Source organism: Chinchilla lanigera, unplaced genomic scaffold, assembly GCF_000276665.1.
Source record: "Chinchilla lanigera isolate Chin_1 unplaced genomic scaffold, ChiLan1.0 scaffold00007, whole genome shotgun sequence".
NCBI lineage: Eukaryota > Metazoa > Chordata > Mammalia > Rodentia > Chinchillidae > Chinchilla > Chinchilla lanigera.
This window is the reverse complement of record NW_004955408.1, coordinates 33,398,991-33,422,724: the sequence shown is the minus strand read 5'-3', so window position 1 is coordinate 33,422,724 and position 23,734 is coordinate 33,398,991. Positions and strand designations below refer to the sequence as shown.

General features: G+C 33.0%; 1 protein-coding gene across 1 annotated transcript in view; it reads right to left on the bottom strand.

The window, feature by feature from the left end:
• The window catches only part of Ythdc2 (YTH domain containing 2), a 67,367-nt gene that overhangs the window by 25,464 nt on the left and 18,169 nt on the right, over positions 1 to 23,734 (bottom strand). Inside the window, exons 6-17 of the mRNA XM_005376515.1 lie at positions 23,489 to 23,591; positions 22,394 to 22,550; positions 19,148 to 19,255; positions 17,945 to 18,093; positions 16,946 to 17,081; positions 11,662 to 11,788; positions 11,399 to 11,464; positions 5,949 to 6,127; positions 5,631 to 5,727; positions 5,464 to 5,551; positions 5,300 to 5,380; positions 2,567 to 2,649 (exon numbers count right to left, since the gene is read on the bottom strand). Of these exons, the coding sequence (XP_005376572.1) occupies positions 2,567 to 2,649; positions 5,300 to 5,380; positions 5,464 to 5,551; positions 5,631 to 5,727; positions 5,949 to 6,127; positions 11,399 to 11,464; positions 11,662 to 11,788; positions 16,946 to 17,081; positions 17,945 to 18,093; positions 19,148 to 19,255; positions 22,394 to 22,550; positions 23,489 to 23,591 (1,374 nt within the window). The remainder of the gene's footprint in view (positions 1 to 2,566; positions 2,650 to 5,299; positions 5,381 to 5,463; positions 5,552 to 5,630; positions 5,728 to 5,948; positions 6,128 to 11,398; positions 11,465 to 11,661; positions 11,789 to 16,945; positions 17,082 to 17,944; positions 18,094 to 19,147; positions 19,256 to 22,393; positions 22,551 to 23,488; positions 23,592 to 23,734) is intronic.

Here is a 23,734-nt window from a genome sequence, read left to right as displayed (position 1 = left end):
TGACAACAGCACCAACCATTTAATTTTCTGAGATAAAAACTGGGATAATATCCTTGATTCTACTTTTTTCCTCACCTCTCTTCCCCCAGGCATACAACATTGCTCTCTTTAATTAACTGTTTACTTCTTTTATTTCTACCACCACTACATCAATACAGGCTACCTTCATCTTCATCTCCAAATACCTGAAAGTTATAAGAGAGTGACCTGGTCATCATTTTTGGTCCCTGACAATCCATTCTCCAAAGAGCTGAAACAATCCTATAATTATGTTATTCTTCATTTACCTTTTTAAAGGAGAAAGAAAGGTAAAATGGTCCTTAAGGACTTATCCCCAACTTTCAGCCTGTTTTTTACTATTCTCTTCTAAACTAAATTCTACCCAAACAACTTGCCTGCTCTTTCTTTTCTATTGATCTTACTCTTTCCCTCTGCCCTTTAGAAATGCCTTTTCTCAGCTCTTCTGTATTTGTCTCAGATTCAACTTTAGCTCCCCTAGAAATATTACAAGTTCTGGGGCAGATCATACAGTGTTAAAATTGCTTAATATAGTATATCCTGAAGTGCAGTCACTAAACTTCACCCAGCAGTCTATAGTTTATTCACCACTGTATTCCTACCACTTGCACAGTTAAAGATTTCAATAAAAATTTGTCGAAAAAATGACAATGAAAATTTCTGTAATTTCTGACCCTCATTTTAGATAACACAGTACTAACAGTACCTAACCCACCTCAATGTTTCAAGTCACATTTTGTCATACAAGAACAACTGACTAATAACAAGATAATAACAAACACTTCATGGGCATTCTATAAAGTCACACAGAAAAAATACTCATAAGTCTTCAGTATATGAGATATTCTTTTGGGGGTTCCTGTTGTTTTGTTTTTGTTTTTGAGACAGGGTCTCACTGTATAGCTCAGGTGGGCCCTGAAATCCCAGCAATCTTCCTGCCTCAGCCCACCCCCTGCTAGGATTGCAGGGATCTGCCACCACGCACACTTCTGAAGCATTCTTTTCAAAGTCAGCATTTCATGTTTTCTGGTCAGTTGAATTGCAACAGTAATTATACACAATTATTGAAAAATATGTCTTTTAATCTTGCCTTTTTAAAAATGAAAAAATGGGCTGGAGTATAAAGTGCTTGCCTTGCATACAGAAGACCCTGGGTATGATCCCCAACCCCACAAATGAATAAAATTTTTAAGAAACAAAAAAGTAATCCAAGTACACAGTAAAATAAATAACACACTCACACACACACATATATATAATATATAGACATATATATTATTTGGATATAAAATGAAAATTAAGTCTCCTTTCTCCAAGGGCCCCACAGATCCTCCTTTTCAGAATCAATACACTATGGTTTTTAATGTTTCTCCCAGATTCTTCATAGATGTGTCTATATATACTTCTGTAAATATTTGAAAATTCTTTCCACATGAGAATATAGGGATAAACATTCCTCCTTTTGGGGCTGGGGATTTAGCTCAGCGGCAAAAGCGCCTGCCTGGCAAGCGCAAGGTCGTGAGTTCGGTTCCCGGTACCGGAGAAAAACCAAAAAAAAAAAAAATTCCTCCTTTTAACAGATACCTAATAAGCTATTGTGTAGTTATTAACATAATCATTTCCTAATAGACACTATATTGCTCCTAAAATTTGTATTATTATATACGACACTGTAAAGTACAGTCTTCAACTTACACCTTTCCATATATGTAAAAGTATAATCAGGATAAATTATGAAATGTGAAATAAATGATCTAAGGCTGTATTTGGATAGTTTTAATTCACCCTCTGAAGAAGGCATAACAATCTATATTCTCATTAATATATAAAGGAAGTCTCCTGGCCTATATTTTTGCCATTATATTGTACATAATGTAAAACATTTTTATCAAACTCAATCTGATAAAAAATAGTCCTCCCTTAATTTGTTCTTATTTTGGTATATATGTGGTGGTACATATGAGGGCATATAGGCCACCTGTTTATTAATGGGGCATGCATATTCTTTATTTTGATAAACCAACTGTTTTGTTCTATATACATTATAATTAGCTGTTGATTTTCTTTTCTTTTCTTTTTTGGGGGGTGGCAGGTTTTGAAACAAGGTCTCACTGTATTGTTCAGGTTGCCCCTGAATTCACTATGTAGCCCAGGCTGGCCTCAAACTTGTGGCAATCCTCTTGCCTCAGTCTTTCAGGGCTGGGGATTAAAGGCATGTGGCACTATGCCCAGCAATTTTCTTAAAGAGCTTTTTTTTTATAATAAGGAAATTAGCCCTTTCTCCTGTATTGTAAATATTTATAGAATTTTTGCTTTTGTTTATTTAGCATCTTATATCTCAGGGTGCACTATACCACAGTCCTAAATTTCAATATAACTTAAATTCAGCTCTTAAAAAAGCATTAAAATGGTTAGCTTCACAAAGATTCAACATTAACTTGAAAATTAACATGTCACAGAAGGTGGGATATAGGATAAATATGTAATATACATAAAAATGATTCCATTTGACACACAATTGAATGAATGTACATTAAACATACATTACCTGCCTTTTCGTTGTATGGCACTAGCTTTTGAAATCCAGACCATTTTTAACATGGTAACAAAATTCAAAGCATCAAAGGATTTCTGTAATATTTAAATCATCTTTATGTTAAAACATAGAAGGTACTTAAGAGAAAACAGCTGGAAACATTATCAACATATTTTACACACCCAGTTTAAAGTACTATCTTGATTAAATAATTGGAACAAAGTATTGACTCTGAAAAATCCAGATACTCTAGTTAAAAACACTAAGGAGAAAAGAATGAAAACAAAATTAAACTCAGAGAAGCCATAAAATTACCCTCTTCAATGCTTTGCTGAGCTATCTGCTATTCATGGCAGTAGGTTCTCATGAGAAATGAAGACTGGGAAAACTGATCTATTCTCTGGAGGGCATTTTCTATCACATTTTCACTGTTATAAACACTGAGTGATCAGGGAAAAACATTTTCTGAAATATTTTTTTCCAGGGAGCTGATCCGGAAAAATAACAATAATTAAACTAATCTTATCCCATAGCCAAGAATTTTTAACTCTTACTTTACTTCCTGCTGAGATACTTAAAAAGCCTATTTTGGATGTTGCAAAGGAAAATATATGAGAAAATCATTACTAACCTCAAAGAAACTAAAGTGAAAATCTGCAGAGAAATATTTTAAAAGAATACATCCCTAACTAGAATATATACCTCAGTTATTGACAGACATGTTTTCCTTTGCGTAAAATAACTACATGGGCTGGGTGTGGTGGCACATGTCTGTAATCCCAGTGCTCTGGGAGATGGAGGCAGGAGAATCACAAATTCAAGCCCAGTCTGGGCAGTTTAGTAATTTAGTAAGACCCTGTCTCAAAATAAAAAATAAAAGCCAAGCATAGTAATGCATGCCTGTAATCCCAGCACATGGAAGGTTGAGGCAGGAGGGGTGCCACAAATTCCAGACCAGCCTAAACTACACAGCAAGACTCTGTCTCAAAAAACCACAATAATAATAATTTAAAAGTAAAAGATAAAAGCATACAGATGTGGCTCTGTGAGCAGGTCCTGGGTTCAAGTCATGGTGCCACAAATTTAATTAATTAAAATAACTACATACAGCAAATAAAAATAGGTTCTCATAATAGTTTAATTACAGAATTTTTAGAAAATGTTACTCAAGGCCAGGGATATAACTCAGTGGCACAAGTACCTGCCTGGCAAGCACAAGGTCCTGAGTTTGATTCCTAGTACCACAAAAAAAAAAAGAAAATGTAACTCAATTTTTAATGAAAGTATTTCATTTGTCAATTATGTGTATAAAATAACTTGATAGTACCTGTATGTTTAAACTATAATTTATTTAAAAAATAAATTTACAATTTACAAATTACCCAATTAGAGGAATTTCTAAAATATTCAAACCGGGCCAGGGATATAGCTCAGGGGCATAAGTGCTTGCTTGGCAAACCTGAGGTCATGAGTTCAATTCCTGGTACCCAAAAAAGAAAAAAAAAGATAAAATATCTAAAACCTACTTCCACCTACATTACATAACTCTAGAGCAGTAAAATCTGATATTAGATCACTTCAGTTTTATTGAAAATATTCACTATTGTTCTATTACAAAAAATAAACTTTATCCTTTCACTGCAGTATCCAACTGTAATAAATCTGACCAAGTTCTTTAATAAAATGTTACTCTCCATAAGACATTCCTCAAAACTACATTTAAAATATTAATTTCTTCACATTAAAAATGATCACTTATATCCACTAAAGAAACATAACTTGCTTTCTACAAAAGAAATAATATTGCTTTCCTTGACAAATCAATTACTTCTATCATTTTCATTCTTTCAATGAATGGCTCTATTAAAAGGGGCACTGAGAATTGCTAGGCATTTCTATACTGAAAGGAAATAATTATTCCCTTTTATTTATATCAGGTGTTGGAAAACTATTTTTGCAAAGGGCCAAGTTATAAATACTTTAGCCTTTGATAAGGTCTATTTAGGTCATTATTTAGATACCAACACAGTGTGAAAGCATCTATACACACTAGGTAAAAGTGATGATCCTATTTTTACAAAAGCAGGTAGCAAGTCTAGATTGAATGCTGGCTATTGCTTGTTGACCACTGGTTTAAGAGGGTTTGGGGGCTGGTTGGTTGATTGTTTGGAGTTTTCTTATTCTTTTCATCAAAGCTCTCTTGAACTACACTTACTATTACGAACTGAAAATCTTAACAATAAACATGAGGGACCTGGTCTATGCCCAGAGCTAGGAGAAAAACACAGAAAATGTACAACTGAATTCATACTGTGATGACATTTTCACTATAAGTAACCAAGCCTTGAGCCGGGCGTGCAGGTGCATGCCTGTAATTCCAGCACTTGGGAGCTGACACAGGAGGATCGTTGCAAGTTTGAGGCCAGCCTGGGCTGCAAAGTGAGTTGAAGACCAGCCTGAACTGCATAGTGAGACCCTCTCTCAAAAAAGAAAAAAAAAAAGTAACCAAGTCTTTTCTTTCTTTCTAGTTTTTAATGATAGAAGTTAACTTTTTTCTAATTTGCTAAAATAAAATATATTCTATATACTGAATTTAAGGTAGAATATTTGCATGAAATCAGTATTTACTACGCTAAATTCATCTAGAATAAGTTTTTCCACTAAAGTGAATTCTGTTTAGAAAAAGCACTTGTTGGAAGAGAATTCAACCTTCTTCTTTTAAGTAAAAATACAACTTATACATACCTCTTTTACTTTTCCAGAATCAATAACAAAGACAACATCATTGACTGTTATGCTGGTTTCAGCAATATTTGTGGAAAGAATCTGCAACAAAGTATTATTTTATAAGTAATATGAAAGAAGAACAATGACTAATAATAATGGGGAAAAAATTTTATGAAGCTTACTATTTTACGAACACCTGCAGGTGGAGTTTTTAATACTTTCTTTTGATCAGACGTTTGCATATTTGAGTGAAGCATAAAGACCTGATATCTGTTGACAATTGAAAGAGAAATATACTGTCGTGCCTGTCTGTTCTTTTAAGCAACAAATATAAAACTTTAGATTTTACCTATGTGCATTGTCAGCAAACCGCTTGTCATCAAACAGGATGCGATCTCTCAGACCAACGATTTCATCATATCCAGGTAGAAAAATTAATACTGCACCTTAGAGAAGAATTTTTTAATATTAAATCTTGTGAAATCAGAGGCAATCAAAAGAACCAATTATAAGGAACTATACATGTGTTTCAAGTACTTGTAAATTACCATGATTCATTCATGCATTACTACCAATGCAATTACATAGGAATGTGGATAATTAAAATAATAATTTTTAAAGCAAAGTATACATTTTGCTGCAGTTCTTTTAGATGGTATTTATTTACCAGTATCACAGCTATGGCAGATATTGTACAGAAGATGCATGATCAAATCCAAATCTACTTTTTCATCATCAAAACTATGATGATAAGCTTTTAGGAGCTCTCTATCTTCTGCACTGAGGTCATTTCCATTTGTTTGAACCAGAGAACTTTCATCTAGATTTCCAAATTCCAATGAAGCACTTTAAAAAAAAAAAAAAGATCAAGTCAGTTTTCATTAAAAAGAGTAACTCTTAAAGACCAATAATTCCCACTATGCCCTTCTTCCAATTTCTAATATGCCCTAAGGAAGGTAAGTGACAATATAATATAATCTGATTATAATTCATGCTTTAGTTTAATTCATGCTTTGGTTTTAAGCACCTTATTCAACAAAAAAATTGGTAATAAGTGCTTTTAGAAAATCACAAACTGAAGACATTTCTCAAAAGGAAGTACACAAATGGTGTAAGCATATGAAAAGATGTTCAACTTCATTGATCATCAGGAAAATACAAATGAAAACCACAGTCTGATGCTCATCCAGTAAGATGGACACAATCAGAAAGACAAGTGGCAGGTGTTAGAGAGCACGTGGAGAGATTAGAACCCTCCCACATTCGTTGTAGGAATGTAGAATAGTGCAGCCACTCTGGAAAACACTGTAGCATTTCTTCAAAGGTTAAACATAAGAGTTGCTATATGCCTTAGCAACTTTGCTTCTACATCTATACACAAGAGAAATGGAAGAAAATGTATCTACATATATCTATCAATTAAGAAAAAAACCATATACAAATGTTCATATCAGAATTGTTCATAATAGAAACTGGAAACAATACAAATGTTCATTGACAAATGGATAAATGATTCTATATCCATAGAATGATAATCTAGTCATAAGAAAAGCTACATGAATAAACCTTAAAAACATTATGCTAAGTGAAAGAAGCCAATTATAAAGTACCATATATTGTATAATTCCATTTATATGATGTCTAGAATGGACAAATTTCTAGAAACAGGAAGTAGATTACTGGTTGACCTAGGGCTGTGAGGTCAATGGGAAAAAAAGGTGTGACTGCTACTGGGTACAAGTTTCTTTCTGTGGTGATGAAAATATCCTAAAACTGACTGTGGTAAAGAGTATAAGTTTATGAACATACAAAAAAAAAAAAAAATTAAATGAATTGTACATTTACATAAGTGAATTATATGGTATATGAATTACCTTAAAAAAATTAAAAATGATTGGTTATCATGTATATATATACATACACATATGTATAAATTTTGTTTTGGACCGAGTCTCACTATGTACTTCAGGCTGTCCTTGAACTCACTATGCAGCTCAGGCTGATCTCAAACTCGAGGTGATCCTCCTGTCTCAGACTCCTGAGTGCTGGGATTACAGACATGTGCCCCCATGCCTGGCTTCACTTATATTTTCTTAACAGGTTGTTTCTAATTGTTCAATATTACAAATAATATTTTGATAAATAGTCCACAATAAAAAAACCTCCGCAGATAATTCTATAGTAAAAGCAGGTTAGTTGTGCCATTTTCCAAAAGCCCAGAATCAGCATAAACTACTACTTTTCTTCATCCTGTTATAAAAACGTAAACTACTACCATCACTAATAATTATCAATAGGATTTCCAAAAAGTTCAGTTCAGCCCAATCTCTCTCAAAAAGCTTAGCAGAAAATAACAAGACTGTTTTCAATAGGAAAAATATTAAGATTATATATCTTTGTAATAACAAGATATCAAGATTTTGAATATCAAGATCGATTGCAAAATATTCTAAATTTATTGTTTTTTACTTTTAAACAGGTAAGTAAAGATATATATTCTTTGAATAAAACTATAAAACTGAGTTATCACTATCAACAATCACTATCAACAACCCAGCAAACACAATAATAAATTTAATTCTAAATATTTGAAATTTTCTGGGCATGGTGATGCATGGGAGGTTGGGAGGTTGAAGCAGGAAGACCACAAAGGGCCACTTAAGCAATTTAGCAAAACCATGTCTCTAAATAAAATAAAGGGCTGCTGATGTAGCTCAATGCAATCCCCAGTACTGCAAAATATTAAAATAAAAATATTTGAAATTTGCAATAAAAAGCATCGCTGGCTAAGTATTACCAAGATAACTGTTTAACTTGGTAATCTATAGTATCTATACTCAGCAATACCAGAATAATGATTGGAACATTTACAGTGTTATCGCTAAAAGATTGCTAATTTTGGGTACTATTATTAAAATAACAACAACAAAAAAAAACGGTATCAGGATTAGCATTTGCATATACTAAGAATTCTGAGACTCTCTAACCTAAAGTATCAATGAAATCAAAATGACATAATTTCATAAACATTGACTTCTTACAATGTCTGAGACTACATCTATAGAAATACAAAATCTCAGCTCAAATAACACATTTTATATGTTCTTGAGCAGTAGATGATTTACTATATTAACTTCAGAATCTATTTTTGGGGGAACTCTCAGAGGTTGACAACAAATAGAAGCCATCAATGTATTACAAAATATATTAAAGCTTCTTTTACATATTTTAAAAAATCTATCTAACTAATCTAAATAATCTATACTTATCTAAAGTCTCTAGTAAAAGATAATTAGGGGCAAAGGATGCAGCTCAGTGGTAGATTGCCTGCCAAACATACACAAACAAGGTTTTGGGTTCCTGGGTTCAATCACTAGCATCACTTTAAAAAGAAAGATAATTAGATCAGCTTCATAAGATACCCAAAGCACCTAGAGTGCCCTTCTGATTTTTCCCTTTTTAAAATAAGAGAGAATTGAAGAAAAAAAATGGATGTAGAGCTTTTTTCAAATGGGAATGGGATCAAAAGTTGGAGAGAGCAGGGAGGGGTAAGAGGGAAAGGGGACAAGAAAGAATTAAGATGTATTATGTACACGTACAAACTCCCCATTATAAATGTAATCATTATGTACTGCAAACATATATTAATTTTAAAAATTTTAAAAGTAAAATTAACATATTTATAGCACTAATAAATAATTTTATAAACATTATAACAAAAACCTATAATCGCATTACTTAGGATCTTTTGCAATTAAAGCTTTTTTTTTTACTAACTGCTATTATTTCTAAACAATGTTTATCTTCTGCTATTTAATAAAAATTTAGTCATTATCTGTGAACCTCCAACTAAGGAAAAATGAGGTTACCATCTCTACTTCCATAAACATCCCTCCCACTCCAAATCCCACAATAAAAAATCTTCACTCAGTTTTTAGTTTACTATGATCTTGTAAACTTTATATACTGCTGAGCCAAACTGTGAACTATGATTATATCTCCTTTCTTCAGTTCCCCACCAAGAGTAAATATTATTTAATTTTTATTTACTTAGTTTTCTGTGAATTTATTACTAATTCTTCTGAAACATACCAAAATACTTGAAAAGCTTTTTAATACACTTAAAAATATTAGGTAATTATTTTTTCCTCTCAAAAACTTCCCTCTTGAACTCTCCATCTTTTCTGTTCCTATGGGACTGGATGGGTCTGCTAGACAGCTGTCATCCTAACGCTCCTTTTGTACCAGTATTCAGAGCATTCCTTTCACCTAATCCTTGTACTAGATATACTATTTTTTTCTTGGGTTTTCTGTTTGTTGTACTTATTTTTTGTGAAACACTTTCTCTAAAAGTTTCCTAATAAAAGGTACATAGAAATTAAGGTTTTTTTTAAATGTTTTTTCTACAATTTTCCATCTCGTCTATTTTTCGTACTTTGTAGACAATTTTCTCAACTTTATATCAGAAACACTCTGAAATTGTACACTATATTTTTACTTAGTCATACAATAAATATTCACTAATCATCTATTATAACCAGGCACTTTTCTTGAACAAAAGACACAAGCAGTGTACTAAGAAGAAAGAAAAAAGAAAAACAGTAACTTGGAGAGTTACTTGGAGAGAAGGAAGAAAAACAGTAAAGCAGTGAAGTACACAGTATATTGAGAGTGGCACATTCTATAGGCTAAAGAAAAAAGAAAACATAGAACAGGTTAAGGACAATGCAGAGAGGTAGAGTGCAAAACGAAATTGGGTAAATAAGAGTAGGCCTCATGAAGATGAAATCTGAATGAAGATTTTTGGCCTGCACCTTTTTATGGGCCAAGTTTCTTCTAACCAAGATGCTTAGTTTCATCCAAGTTCCAGAGTTTTCTGCTGCCACTCTGTTTTGCTTATTGGACTTATGGGTGCAACTCTTCCTCAAATGTCTAACGGTCAACTCTTGACGGTTCTTCCCTTTTAAAGAGGAAAGTATCAAAACCCTGAGTACGCAGTTGGGGACCGTTAAGTGATCTGGTTTAAAGATCATTTCATTGAAGGAGCCGGGCGTGGTGGTGCACATCTGTAATCCCAGCACTCAGGAGGCTGGGTCAGGCAGATCACCATGAGTTTGATGCCGGCCTGGGCTCCGCAGTGGGTTCAAGGCCAGCCTGAACTGCATAGCAAGACCCTGTCTCAAAAAAAACTAGCCTCCTATAAGTCCAAACATTTTCTCTAGAATTTGGTCTATTTTTCCAGGAAAGAATTACCAAGTTTTCTGCTGAGAACATAAACTTCAAACAGAAAAAGGTGACAGTAGATCACATCAGAAAGAAGCGGATGGTATTTCAACTCTCAGTCTATAGATTTTCACTCTTTGTTATTTGATAAACTCATCCCTACTTTCCCACTGTAGGTAGTAAACCCAAATTCAAAGCCTGCACAGCTATTTTTCTTAATAATCCTAAAATCAAAAGCCTCTGTGGCTCAAGTTTTAAAATAAATTTCCTATTTCCTACCAAGATGGGAAAGGGATATCATCTGATGGCAGGGAAGAAAGTGATGCGAGGCTCTTAATCCATGTCACATCTCTTTTCTGGATTTTTGGTTTTGGCTTTTAGCACTTCCTTCATTGCTTCATATAAAGGCAACTGAATGAAAACCAAAGAGTTCTAAAGCTAAGGTGTGCTTGCTTCTCATTAGAACTGTTTTCTTTGTTCTGCTAAGTCTATTTCCACTTATTAATCAGCTGCCTGTTATCCATCTTCCATGTATTAACATCTTCCATCAGTTACTGTGTTCTCTTTCATTCTCTTTGGTGTTGTTAGTCTACACCTTTCATATTCCTTTATCATCATTTAGTGAGATTTTGAGGAAATGCAGAGATAAATACACATGTTGACCCTACTATGTTTAACTGCAAATCCCTCTTTTGATTTTTCAAAATAAAAAATAAGATAAACATTAAAACAACAGATTTTCATCCAAAAAAATCAGAAAGAAAGTTTTCTTCTAATTACAAAAATAAAAATCTTTGGACAAAAGACTATAAATAACCTAATTTTATATATTCCATGATTTATATAGCCACACTTTAAAAAAAAGAACATTAATTTAAAATACTAAAGCTTTACCTGTAAGACTCTAGAAGATCCACAATTTCAGTCTGCCCAAAGTGTTTAGCCCAATCTAAGGCCATCCTGCCAAAATTCAAAGATAACAGACTAAGATAAAAATAATTTGCTCTCAAAATTATAAAACTAGCCACTCAAAATTATTTACCCATTAGAGATCCACCAGCAATTATTACATAATGGCTTTTAATATAAAGGCAAATGTAAGAATTCAAAAAAAGATATGTAAAGATATACAAAAAATGGATGCAGTCTAAAATTACCAGCCATTTGATGCTTTACTATGGACATTGGCTCCCATACTAATTAACTGCTCTACTTGACTTGCAAAGCCTCGTCCTGCAGCAACCATCAGAGCTGTTGCACTGGTTTCACTATGTCTGTAATCAACTAAAAGAAGAAAAAATAAAACTGTTAAAACTTCCAAATTATTTAAAACTATTTTTTAATAAAATTTAAATGGCAGAAGCGGCTGTCCAATTAACCTGGGACTTGCTCCTTCACTTCACATACGAACATTATATAACCCTTAAATTATATTATCCAAGGAAAACAGTCATTGATATGTCCTTGTATAAACAGGACCAAACAGACACTGTAAGTTGAAAGGAAGGAAAAAGAAAGCTGACTGTTAAACTATTTAAAATTCACCTATGCAATTAAAATAGCAAAGCTATCAAGTTTCAGAACCCTTATAAATCTCCTTAAGTCTAAATGTTGCCTCAGTCACCAAATGATATGAAAAAGTTCATTTTCACTAGTAACCAATAATTAATCTTTAAAAATTTCGAGCAAACTTCACAACAAATTTCTTTTAATTCTATATTATTCTATTCTGCTATCTTCCAAAATGCTTAATGTGTATGTCTTAGTCTGTTTTTCTTTTGCTTTGTACTGGGTACTATAACTGGAGACTAGGAGACTTATAAAGAAAAGCTGTTTACTTAGGTCACAGTTCTTAAGGTCCAAAAGCATGGCACCAGCATGTGCTCAGCTTCTTCAGAGAGCCTGATGCTGTCCAATTCATGGCAGAGAAGGGTACATGGGTACATGCAAAAGGGGCCAAGCTTGTGGGGTAGCCTCCCTTTACAAGAATACACTCTAGGAGTAACCAATTCTATATTGTGAGAGCAACTCATCCCTTATAGAAAAGGAATAAACCCTCTTACAGACTCGACCACTTCTTAAAGGTTCCAACACCTCTCAAGAAAATAAGTTTGGAAGAAATCTCAACATGAGTTTTGGTGGGGACAAACTATTTTTAAAGCACAGCAAGGAAAACATCAGCAGAAAGTTTACTTCTTATAGAAGTCCTTCACAGAAAGATAAATTCTATTAACGATCCTTCCTAAAATGTATTTCTCAAGTAATTAATATATAATTGCTTAACACTAGTTTGCTTAAATTACAAAACTGACAATTTTAAAAAGAATTTATCAATAAAAAAAAAAACTCAGTGTAAAATTTAAGGTAATTACAAAGGAAAAAATTTAGTTTTCTATATACAGTATACCTATTTACCCTCATTATTTAATAACACTCTAAAACATGTATCTGCTATCATTATCAATCAGTGGTTTCAAAAGTGAGGAGGGAACTTATAAGAGAATTACCTTGGGCTTTTGTTTTTTGGGACTTTACTATTTTACAGCACTTTTACATTCAATGCAAAACTGAGAGGAATGTAAAGAGACATTCCATATACCCTGTCCCTATAATGTATGGCCTCCCTTATTATTATTAGCCAAGAGTGCTGCATTTGTTACAAGTGATGAACTTAGACTGACATCTAATCGCCCCTTCACAGTTTTCATTAGGGTTCACTCTTGGTGTGACACAGTCTATGAAGTTAGACAAATATATAATGACATGTATTTTTACTTTTTACAGTAGTTTGCTTTTCATTTTTGAAAGCACAGACAGCAATTGTGCTATCACTCTCAGAGAAACCAGGTGCCACATTATGCTGTAATAAAACAGCCCTATGGAAAGACTCAGACAGCAAGAACCTGGCCTTCTGGCAATAGCCTGCAACAAACTAAAACCTCTTGCCACCAGTCACATGAATAAACCTTCTCAAAAGCAGATCATCCACCCAAAACAAACCTTCAGATGATTACAGCCCCGATCAGTATGTTAAATGGATCTCATAAAAGAATAGAAGCCAGCTTAATCACCTAAATCACTTCTTCATTCTTAACTCTGAGAAACTGAGTTAAGTTTTGGAATCATTTGTGAGGCAGTAACAGACTATACCTACTCTTACTATTAGCTGCTTCTACAGGATCACGTGAAGACGTTAGCACCAACAAAGAAATCTAGAAAGACTGCAGTCTCTTAGATTACATGAAGTATTTCCAACTCTCAGGCCATTAAGAGTTGAGATTTTAGAAACAAAAGATGAGAAGTACATAAACCATAGAACTACAATAACATTTTTGGTTTATTTTATGTGACTGTAGACATTATAGCAATGGATTTAAGGAAATGTATAAACTATATATAGGAGAAGCCTAGGTCCCAGGATGACCACTATTTAGTAATCTATTAAGTAATATCTAGAAGGAGAACCAAAGATATTTAGATACTTAAAATGTTTAAATATTTTAAAGATATATGTCTCAGACATTAAATTTCTTAAAAATTACTAAATTCATTTGAGTAAATTTTATCCTTAAATGGCAAAATAAAGAAAACTGGAAATGAATACACTAACAAAAAAATTACTTCTCAACATGCAAATCAATTAAAAAATAATTCAATTGATTAATAAATGTATAAATTTAAAGTATTAATATTAAAAACAAAACTTTTAAAAAGAGCTTCTAAAAAGGAAAAATGGGTCAAATCTAATTATAAAATGAAATTTATAAGGAATTAATGGGTCAGATGTGGTAGCACATGCCTGTAACCCTAGTACTCTGGGAGGCTGAGGCAGGAGGATCATGAGTAGAAGCTCAGTTTGGGCAAAACATACCCAAAGAAAGACAGAACAGGGCAGGAGAGGACTATATACTAAGTCATGTTAAATAAGACCAGTTAAAGTAATACACACAGCTCAAAAAATAACTATCTTCATACACTTGAAAGTTTGTCAAGAAAAAATACACAGTAAATCTATTCATTATCACATCAGAAGCAGAAAAAGGTAAAAGCTGTATCATATTAATAAATTAGCAATTCAAACAATCAAAATTTAAAAGAAAGCCTTTAACAAAGTTAGTGAGCTTCCCATCACTAAAAATGTTCAAATGGATAATCGTTTAGTAAAGCTGCTTAAAATAAAATTGTTATTGAATAAATATTTTTTAAAAACCTACTATAAACCTGTGGGGACCCCAATATGAGTAAAATGGACAAGGTTTCTGCCCTTATGTAATTTACATGATAGTGGATGAGACAGAGAATAAAAAATTAAAAATATATACTGTCAAGTAATGAAACCACAATAAAGAACAAAGCAACGTAAGGAGAAATAGTGAGAAAAGGGTGTAACTTTAGTGATTAGAAAAGGCTTCTCTGAGAAGGCAGTATCTAAGCAGTGCCTTAAATGAAAGGGGCTGTGAACTGTATCCTGAATGTCTATAAAGATACCATTCCAGGCATAAAAAACAATAAAACAAAGGCTGAAAAATGGGACTATGTCAACATATATGGAAAAAAAAGCAAAAAGACAGGTATAACCAGAATAGAAATTGAGATTTAAAAAAAAGGACCCATCATGGAAAAGATCCACTATGGAAAGGACTTGATTTTTATTCACAATGTAGTCAGAGGCATGGAAGAGTTGAAAACAGTCCAGTAGAATTTTTGAAATGATCAATCTCATTGTTCTACAGAGCACAGAATGCAGTAACTTAAGAACAGAAGTAGTTATCAAGGCACTATAATACTCCAGATATGTAGTATGTGGTCATATTTAGGATTTATTATAAAAGGTAAAGTTAGTAGGATTTGCCAAAGTAGAGAGCAAGAGCAAAGCTAATGATGACTTTAAGTATGCTTTCTGGCTTAAGAAAAAGAGGTGAGTAGATCCCCATTTTTTGAAAAGAAAATACAAAGGAAAGGGCAGGCTGGGAGGAAAGAAAGTGGTGATAGGATTGAGACACAGAGACTTTCACATACCTAACAGACATCTAGGTGGAGATGGCAAGTGATGAAGGGTACTAAAGTCACTGAGGAAGTTAGACTGGAAGTGAAAAATGAGAGATCATTTAAAATACTTAAAGCCACAACTAGATGAGATCCGTGCAGATAGTAAATGTAAACAGAAATAAGGTCTAAGAATTGAGGCCTGGGACATTTTATCTTTGGAGGTCAGGAAAAAAAAAGAGAGAAAGATCTTATCAATAAAACCAAGAAATTACAGCCAGAGAAACGAAAAGAAGCCAAGTATGAAAATGAGAAATTGATTAAAGAAAATGTTTCAAAAGGAAAACCAATAATAATTATAATGACAATAATGCTAAAGGGTTTTAGGTGAAGAGATGTACTACTTAACTTCTAAATCCTTTCCTCTACAGACTTTCTATGATTACTCACTCGGCCTTTTGCCAGAAGTCTAGAGTTCTCAAATCTGCTCTGGTTACCAATGTCCATCATACTCAACTACTAAAAGGAGGATAACTTATTAGTGAAAACATAACATGACATAAAATAGGTACTTGTGAATCAGAACTTCAGCTCATATAACTAAAGGTATACTAAATGTTTTCACTTTCTAAATTAATAACCTAAAGCAAAACTGATTACCCATTTTTTTTCTTCCTTTTGTTGAAATGACAAATCTCTTTGAGGCCATCAGAAATTATTTCCCAGGGGGTAATAAGGTATGGAGATGAAAGTATACGTATGTGTAGAACATATACATATATAAAAGTATCTTTGTATATAATTGTCATGTATATACACACCTAGGTCAAGAATCCCTAAATTAATGTAATACCTAATGATTTTACTATGATATGCTAGAAACATAGTTATTTGTTGTCTTAGTTACTTTTCACTGCTGGGACAAAATACTTGATACCCACAAATTGAAGGAGGAAAGGTTTATTCCAGCTCACAATATGTAGAGGTTTCAGCTGGCTCCAGGGCAGAATGGCATGGCAGAGAAGCATCACAGAGAAGAACCATTCATGATGTATCAGGCAGAAAGCAGCAGTAGCAAGCCTTTCCTCTCTCCCTTTATATTCCACACAGGCTATAAGCCTATTGATTGGTGCCACACACACCAATGAAGAGTAAGGCTTCCATTATCCAGAGCAAGAACTATACTAAATCAGCTTAGCTATCACTCACTCTTAGTCCCAGTATTACACACCCTATATCCAGCCACTTCAGAAAATTCCCACCACCTATGAATGCCTAAGGCTTTGGGAAGACATCTAGGTACAAGCCATAACACTTGTACATTTGAATTAAAGTACTCCAAAACAATAAATTACTGGCTATGAACAAAAAACATAAAGCATATACTTTCAATTCAACTATACTTCTATTATAAGTAATTGTAGAAGAGTAATTTAAAAATTCAAAAGAACATACCACTAACATTTTCAGTTAAAATAAGATGAAAGACCTGAGCAAAGGCATCAACATCTTTATGCAGCCATATGTCCGAAAGACAAGTATCCATTTCCTTTATTAGCCATGGCTCAAGACAATTCACATCTTTCTCTGACTTCAAAAAAAAAAAGGAAAAATTATGAATTATTGAACAGTTTAACTTTTGCTTGCAAAGAATATAAAAATGGTCATACTGGCCATAAGAATTACTAACCCCACATAATATATTAATGCATTATATGATATTATAGCAAAGGCTTCTCATTTCATCTTACAAACATTACAATACTGTATTTCATTCTCATATTCATCTTTTACCTAAGAATGATCTTGTCAACAAAACACTATGATCTAGTCACAACACTGTGTTTTTGATTGATAGGGTATTACTAAATATACCTATATATCGGTGGTTCCCTTTTCCAGCTACAAATCATAAAAGACATTACTGGGAGCTCTTTTAACATTACACCAAGTCCCAGATCAAATACATCAGAATCCCTGCTGACAAATGACCTGATTCCACAGGGCTTTAAAAGCCCCTTGGGTAAAACAATGTGCAGCCAAAGCTTAAGACTCATCAATTTATATGATGAAAATGCTGTTCACTGACTCAAACAGATCTTCTCTAGACTAAAATATTCTTTAAAAGTATTTTTAAAAACTCAGGTAGAGTTCATATGGATATATTAAACATTAGAAAAAAATTTACACATTAGTAAAAAATTGTAAGACTTTCTGTAGTATGTAACTTCTCATATTCAAAAGAGGGAAATTATTTTTTTAAAAAGAAAGTTTAGGGTTAGGGATATAGTTCAGTTGTACAGTGCCTGCTTAGCACGTGGAAGGCTCTGGGTCTGATACTCAGCATGAAAAAAACAAAAAAACAACCTGAGAAACAAGTAAAGAAAAAGTGGTTCTAAGTTAACCTATATAATTTTTACTAGAAATATCATTGTGAAACCAATAAGATCTTACCAGCTGGCTAAAGACAGCATCACCCCCATCATCCAATAAATCATACTCTTCAGTCACATTTGGAACAGTTCTCTGTCTCTGAGATTCAGGCTTGAAAGTATTCTCTTGAGCTGAGTACCATTCTGTAAGCGTGGTTTGCTGTTTTTCTTCTAAATTATCGAAGAAAAACAAGTAGATAATTCCTTTAAAAATGTATTCCTTTTTTAAAAAATTAAGTGAATCTGGTATCACATAAAAACTGGCTTTATTCTGCAGTTACCTTTTAAAAATATTAAGAATATTTAATAAAACATGGTATGATAAAGACACATGAAACTACTTAAAAACATCTATTTGTCTAGTGGTAAGAAGTTTATGTTTAGGTAAGTCCAGAATTGAGAATATTTTTATCTATATTAGACTTAATGTTTCAATCTAACTAACATCTATATAGCACTTTGCAGAAAATCATTTATTAAACTTCTATCACCCTGCCCACTGTTTGAGATTTTAGATATAATTCCTAAGTCTCAAAAGCTTCAAGACCTACTAGTTTCACAACTTAGATATAAGTGATTCAGCACTGCCCAGTGAAATAGGCATTACTAATAATATTTTTCAAGAGGATAATCCTAAAGAGTTAAGAAATTTGTCCAAGGTCATAAAGAATAAACAAAGAAGTCAAAGTTCGAAAGCAGGTCTATCATCATGAATAACATAGCTAAAAGTAAAGAAAGGAATCTAAATCTTAATTCAAAAGCTATAATATGGTATAATATAAAAGGGCAAATAATGTTAAATTCAAAGCACAGATCCAACTCCATAATAATATCAAGATTTGGAAACTTGGAGATTTTTACATAAGATAAGCTTATTGCTCAGATGATATTCTCTTTCCTCCCTCTCATCCACTTCTTCCTCCCATCTATGAGACATGCTATGGGCAACCAATATATACTCTTTTGTTTCCATAAGTTGATACTTTGGATACAGACACACTCAGCTCCATCAATTCTGGTAGTCACTTTCAATTCTTCACAGATTACAATATCTAAATATAAATCAAGAGATACATGTGGGGCAATATGTGAACATAATTTCATACAATTATATGCAAGAGATACTTTTAAGTGTCTTTGTACTTCCATAATATAAAGCTGAAGTACTTCAAAAAGACATTTTTAATAGTTATTTCTTTTTTATTTCTTCAATTAAAAAACTTACCTCGTTGTTTTTCTTTTTTATACTTTAACATTTCTTTGTTTGTATATCCAGTACTTCTTAAAATATCTTCCAGAAACATTTCCTTTACTTCAAATGGTCTTCCTTGTACTAAATAACAGAAGTTTTCAAAAGTCAATGGTTCATCTTAGAAATAAGTCACATAAAAACATGAAAATACCAGGTTAATGAACCAAGGTATAGTAATATCTAATTCTAAAGTTCAAGTGACTCTCAATATTGTCCTTTAAATATAATTTTGATTTATAGATATCTGTCTATGATACGTAACTAACTGCTTTTACTCTGGACAACTGTACCTTTTTTTTTTTTTTTTTAACTGTCAACTACTCATTCTGTGTTGGAATAACATTACGTACCAAGGATACAAATGGCAAGCAGAAAAAGAACTGTATCCTGTCACCTTGTAGCACAGTAGCATAGCAGACAGACATTAACCAATAATCCAAAATAAATGTAAAAAGTTGTGAAAACTCCTATGAGAGCAAAGTATAAGACACTATGACCTTATATAACAAAGATCTGACTGCAGTGAGAAAAGGATCTTCACTGAGAAAATGAGGAAAAAGAAAAGGGAATGAACAAAACTACTAGGGCCAGTGATGGCAAACATTTTATAAACCAAGTGCCCAAACTGCACCAAAAACTCATTTATCGCAAAGAACCAACACTGAATTAAATCTGAGAGTTTTTAGTCTAGAAAAAACAACTGTATCCAATGCTTGGCTGCTGGGGAAATTTGGCTCCCAGGCCAACAAAGAGGGCTCTGTGTGCCCACTGCAGGACATGTGCAGCACAGTGCAGCACAGTTCACCACCACTGGACGAGGCTCTATGGAAAAGGGCTTGCAGTGAAGAAAAACCAGTGTGAGCAAAGTCTCAGCAGTGGGAAGAAGCATGATGTTTTCACAAAACTAAAGGGCTAACCGGTTTTTAAAATGGTAGAAACAAGAAAGTGAAGAACGGACTGTATTTCCGCATCAGGCAGAAATACGTATCTCCTTGAAGGTTTAGAACTTTGTTCTGCAATAAGGGTCATTCAAATAATTAAGCTCAGGAGAGTACTCAACATCATCAGAATTCCACTTCAGAGAACACTCTGGCTGTGGTGTGAGAATGAACTGATAAGACCATTAGAAGGGTCAAGGATATAGCTCTGTGGCACAGCACCTGCCTGGCAAGCACAAGGTCATGAGTTTGATTCCCAGTACCAAAATAAATAAATAGACAGACAGATGAACAGATAGATAAGTAAATACATACATATATACATAAATACATACATACAATTAGAATGAAACTAGGCCAGGTATAAACTATGGTAAACTCAGGTAACAGATGAAAATAATTTTAGTAAGACTAGTGATAGTGAAAATGGAAAAGAAGTAGATTCTTGAGACAGGAGGTAAAACACATAGAACTCAGTATTACAATGGATATGAAGGTATAATAATGGAGGAAGTGTCAAATATAATTCTTGGATGTCTGTCTTGCATAGCCAGAAAGATGTTACTCTGCAGTAACAAGGAAAGCTGAAAGGAGAAACAAAATGGATAGAAGTTAAGGTTTGATTTAATATACATCAAATATGAGTACCAAGACAACATTTTAATTAACAGATGCACAGATTTAATGTGTCTAGTCACCCAAGAAACTATTATGAGAAGAATTTACAGGTATGTGACTTCAATGAAGAAGGGCAACAGTTGTATGATTAACCACAACAGGCAACACAGGAAAAGAAGGAAGCAGGCTTTGTAGATTAACTATTCAGTTTGGGGGATATTAGAAGCAAGATGCCTATAAGATATCTAAGTCCAAAGCTCTGGAAAACAATGTGAATTGAAAATATATATGGGTCATCGGTAGACAAGAGAAAGCAGAAACCAAGGGCATAAATGAGAGCTTTCAGAGAAATTAAATGTGGATTCCCAATAGCGCAACAAAACAAAAGGAAGAAAGAGGACAGAAATGTAAGGAAGAATAAATAGAAAGGTGAAATGGATCAAGAGAATAACCCTAGAAAACACCAGTATTTAAGCAGTAAGCCAAAAAAGAAAAGAACTGAATAGGAACTCTGAGCATTAAAAAAAAAAAAAAGGCAGGGCAATCACGAGAAATAATACAGAAATTTGAAGTATAATGTTTTGCCCAAAATCCAAATACTAGACTTGGCAATTAGATCAGTGTTAAAACAGTACTGCTAGAACTTCACATGTGAGCAGCCCCCCACCTTTCAAAACTACAAATCAGGTCAGCCTTTTGAAAAAGTAAAATGGCAAAAGCTATTAAAAGTAAAAATGATATACTTTTTTACTTAGTAATTTCATTTTTAAAAATCTGTCCCTAGAAGTATATAACAGGACATACATTCAAGGATGTTCTTTATAAAAGTATTTACAGTGGAGGTTTCTAAGGATAGCAAATCTAAAACTAATCTGATATTCAGTAATAAAGGAGTGGTTAAATAAGTCATGGTAAAGCCATATTATAAAATACTAAAACAGCTGATTACAATAATGAACTAGATCCAGAGCACCCAAAATGGAGAAATACACATGATTTATTGTCATAAATAAATTACAAATAATATATTAGATATGTGTTCATTTTTGTAAAAATGAGCATACATATATATGATGAGCATGGCCATCCAACAAAGACAGATACAAAGCTTTTAAAATCCATAGTCCATTGAACAAGAACAGGATAGGGACAACTATGAACTTTTTCTCTATATTTCATTAGAGAAATATTTGTATAATTTCATTAAAGTATGTATACAACTTTTATAATTTTTGAAGAGGAATTTTTAAAAATTTTAATGATGGAGCAAAATCAGTTTTTATTAAAGAAGAAGAGCAAAAGATAAGTATCAAAAGTAATCAGGAGTAAATGAGATGTAAACATGAGAATGTAGACTAGTTTCCTAAGGAATCTAGAGTAAAGGGAAGACACTACAGGACAGGATGTAAAGAGGAACATCAGGCCAAAATAAAACCTATTTCTTTTAAGGTTAGAGAGCTGGGTTTACTACACAATGCCAAAGAGCTGTAGATGGAAAAGTAAGCAAGAACAACAGAGACAGAGAACATGAAACCTATCTCATAGGAAAGAGAAAATAGATGATGTCCTCTGCTTTAGAACACTCTAATTTCTGCTAGAAAAACATTAAACTCCAAAGTATTTTTCATACAAATTACAGAAGAAATGTTATAATTTAACTTACTATGTATCACTGGACAACTTCCAAAGTATCTTATAAAGAGATTTACATCCAAAGCAGCACTAGAAAGAATTAATTTCAAAGTTGGGTGCTTCTGCAACAAATCTCTTAACTTTGTAAGTAAAAAATCACTAAATCGATCCCTTTCATGCACTTCATCCTAAACAGAAATAAAACCACAAAACAGTTAAAACACATTATGGATGCCTAAGTCTTTAAAATAATAGCACTGCTGGACTTACACTAATTCAAATTAAATGTGGACAAAGTCAATCAATATTAGTAAAAATACTGTATTATGGATAATCTGAAAATAATCAGACTTCATTAACTTACTGCAGATGACAAAGTATTCCCCATAAAATATAAAGCTACATAAACTATAAAAAATTCCAAATTAATAGAGTCTCATTTTTAAATATAAACAAAATCAATTTAAATGACTTCTGTTGGCATCAGGGCTTAGGTGCATCCTTTAGTTTGGGTAAGTTTCCAAAACTTGCTTATTAAAAGCCTGCGAAACTTAAGCTAATGTTTTTCTGATACAAACTAGATAAAAACTTAAAATTCTTGGGGCTGGGGATTTAGCTCAGTGGCAAAAGTGCCTGCCTGGCAAGCGCAAGGTCGTGAGTTCGGTTCCCGGTACCGGAGAAAAACCAAAAAAAAAAAAAAAAAAACTTAAAATTCTTTAATAAGAGGGTAATGCATCTTATTTTATCATGAGGTAACTAATTTAGCAGCTTGACCATGAAACTGAATGACTGTAAAGTAATGCATTCTCAAACTAGGAAACATGATATTGAAGAAGGGATAAGGTGACCAAGCACAGAGATAAAACTATTTCTGGAGAACTCTTTAAGTACATGCATCATTTTCATACATGAAAAGCGTGTTTTTAAAACTACTGCTTTGCTTTCTTTTCTCACATAAGGCCCAATGGTAAAAATACCCTTATGTAATAATTATTTTAAAAACTTGACCATACTAGCCGCTTCAAAACAATATTTAGATCTCATTTCACCCTCTTTTAAAAATATAATTATGTATTTAAATGTCACACAATCTGAACTATGTAGACAAATTCATCAGTATTCTTACCACAATAACATGTGTCACAGTTGACAATGTACTATCACCTGCCATCAATGTACGAAGCAACACCCCATTAGTACAAAATGTCAGAAGTGTCTTTGGAGAAACCCTTTTTAAAGAATAAAATAAACAATTACAAATCTTTTCTGTAATTAAAACATAACCACTTTAAATGCTGGTGACATATGTTTGAATAAATATTACTAACATAACAGTGTGCTGGTATATACAGCTTATTAACAAAATTACATG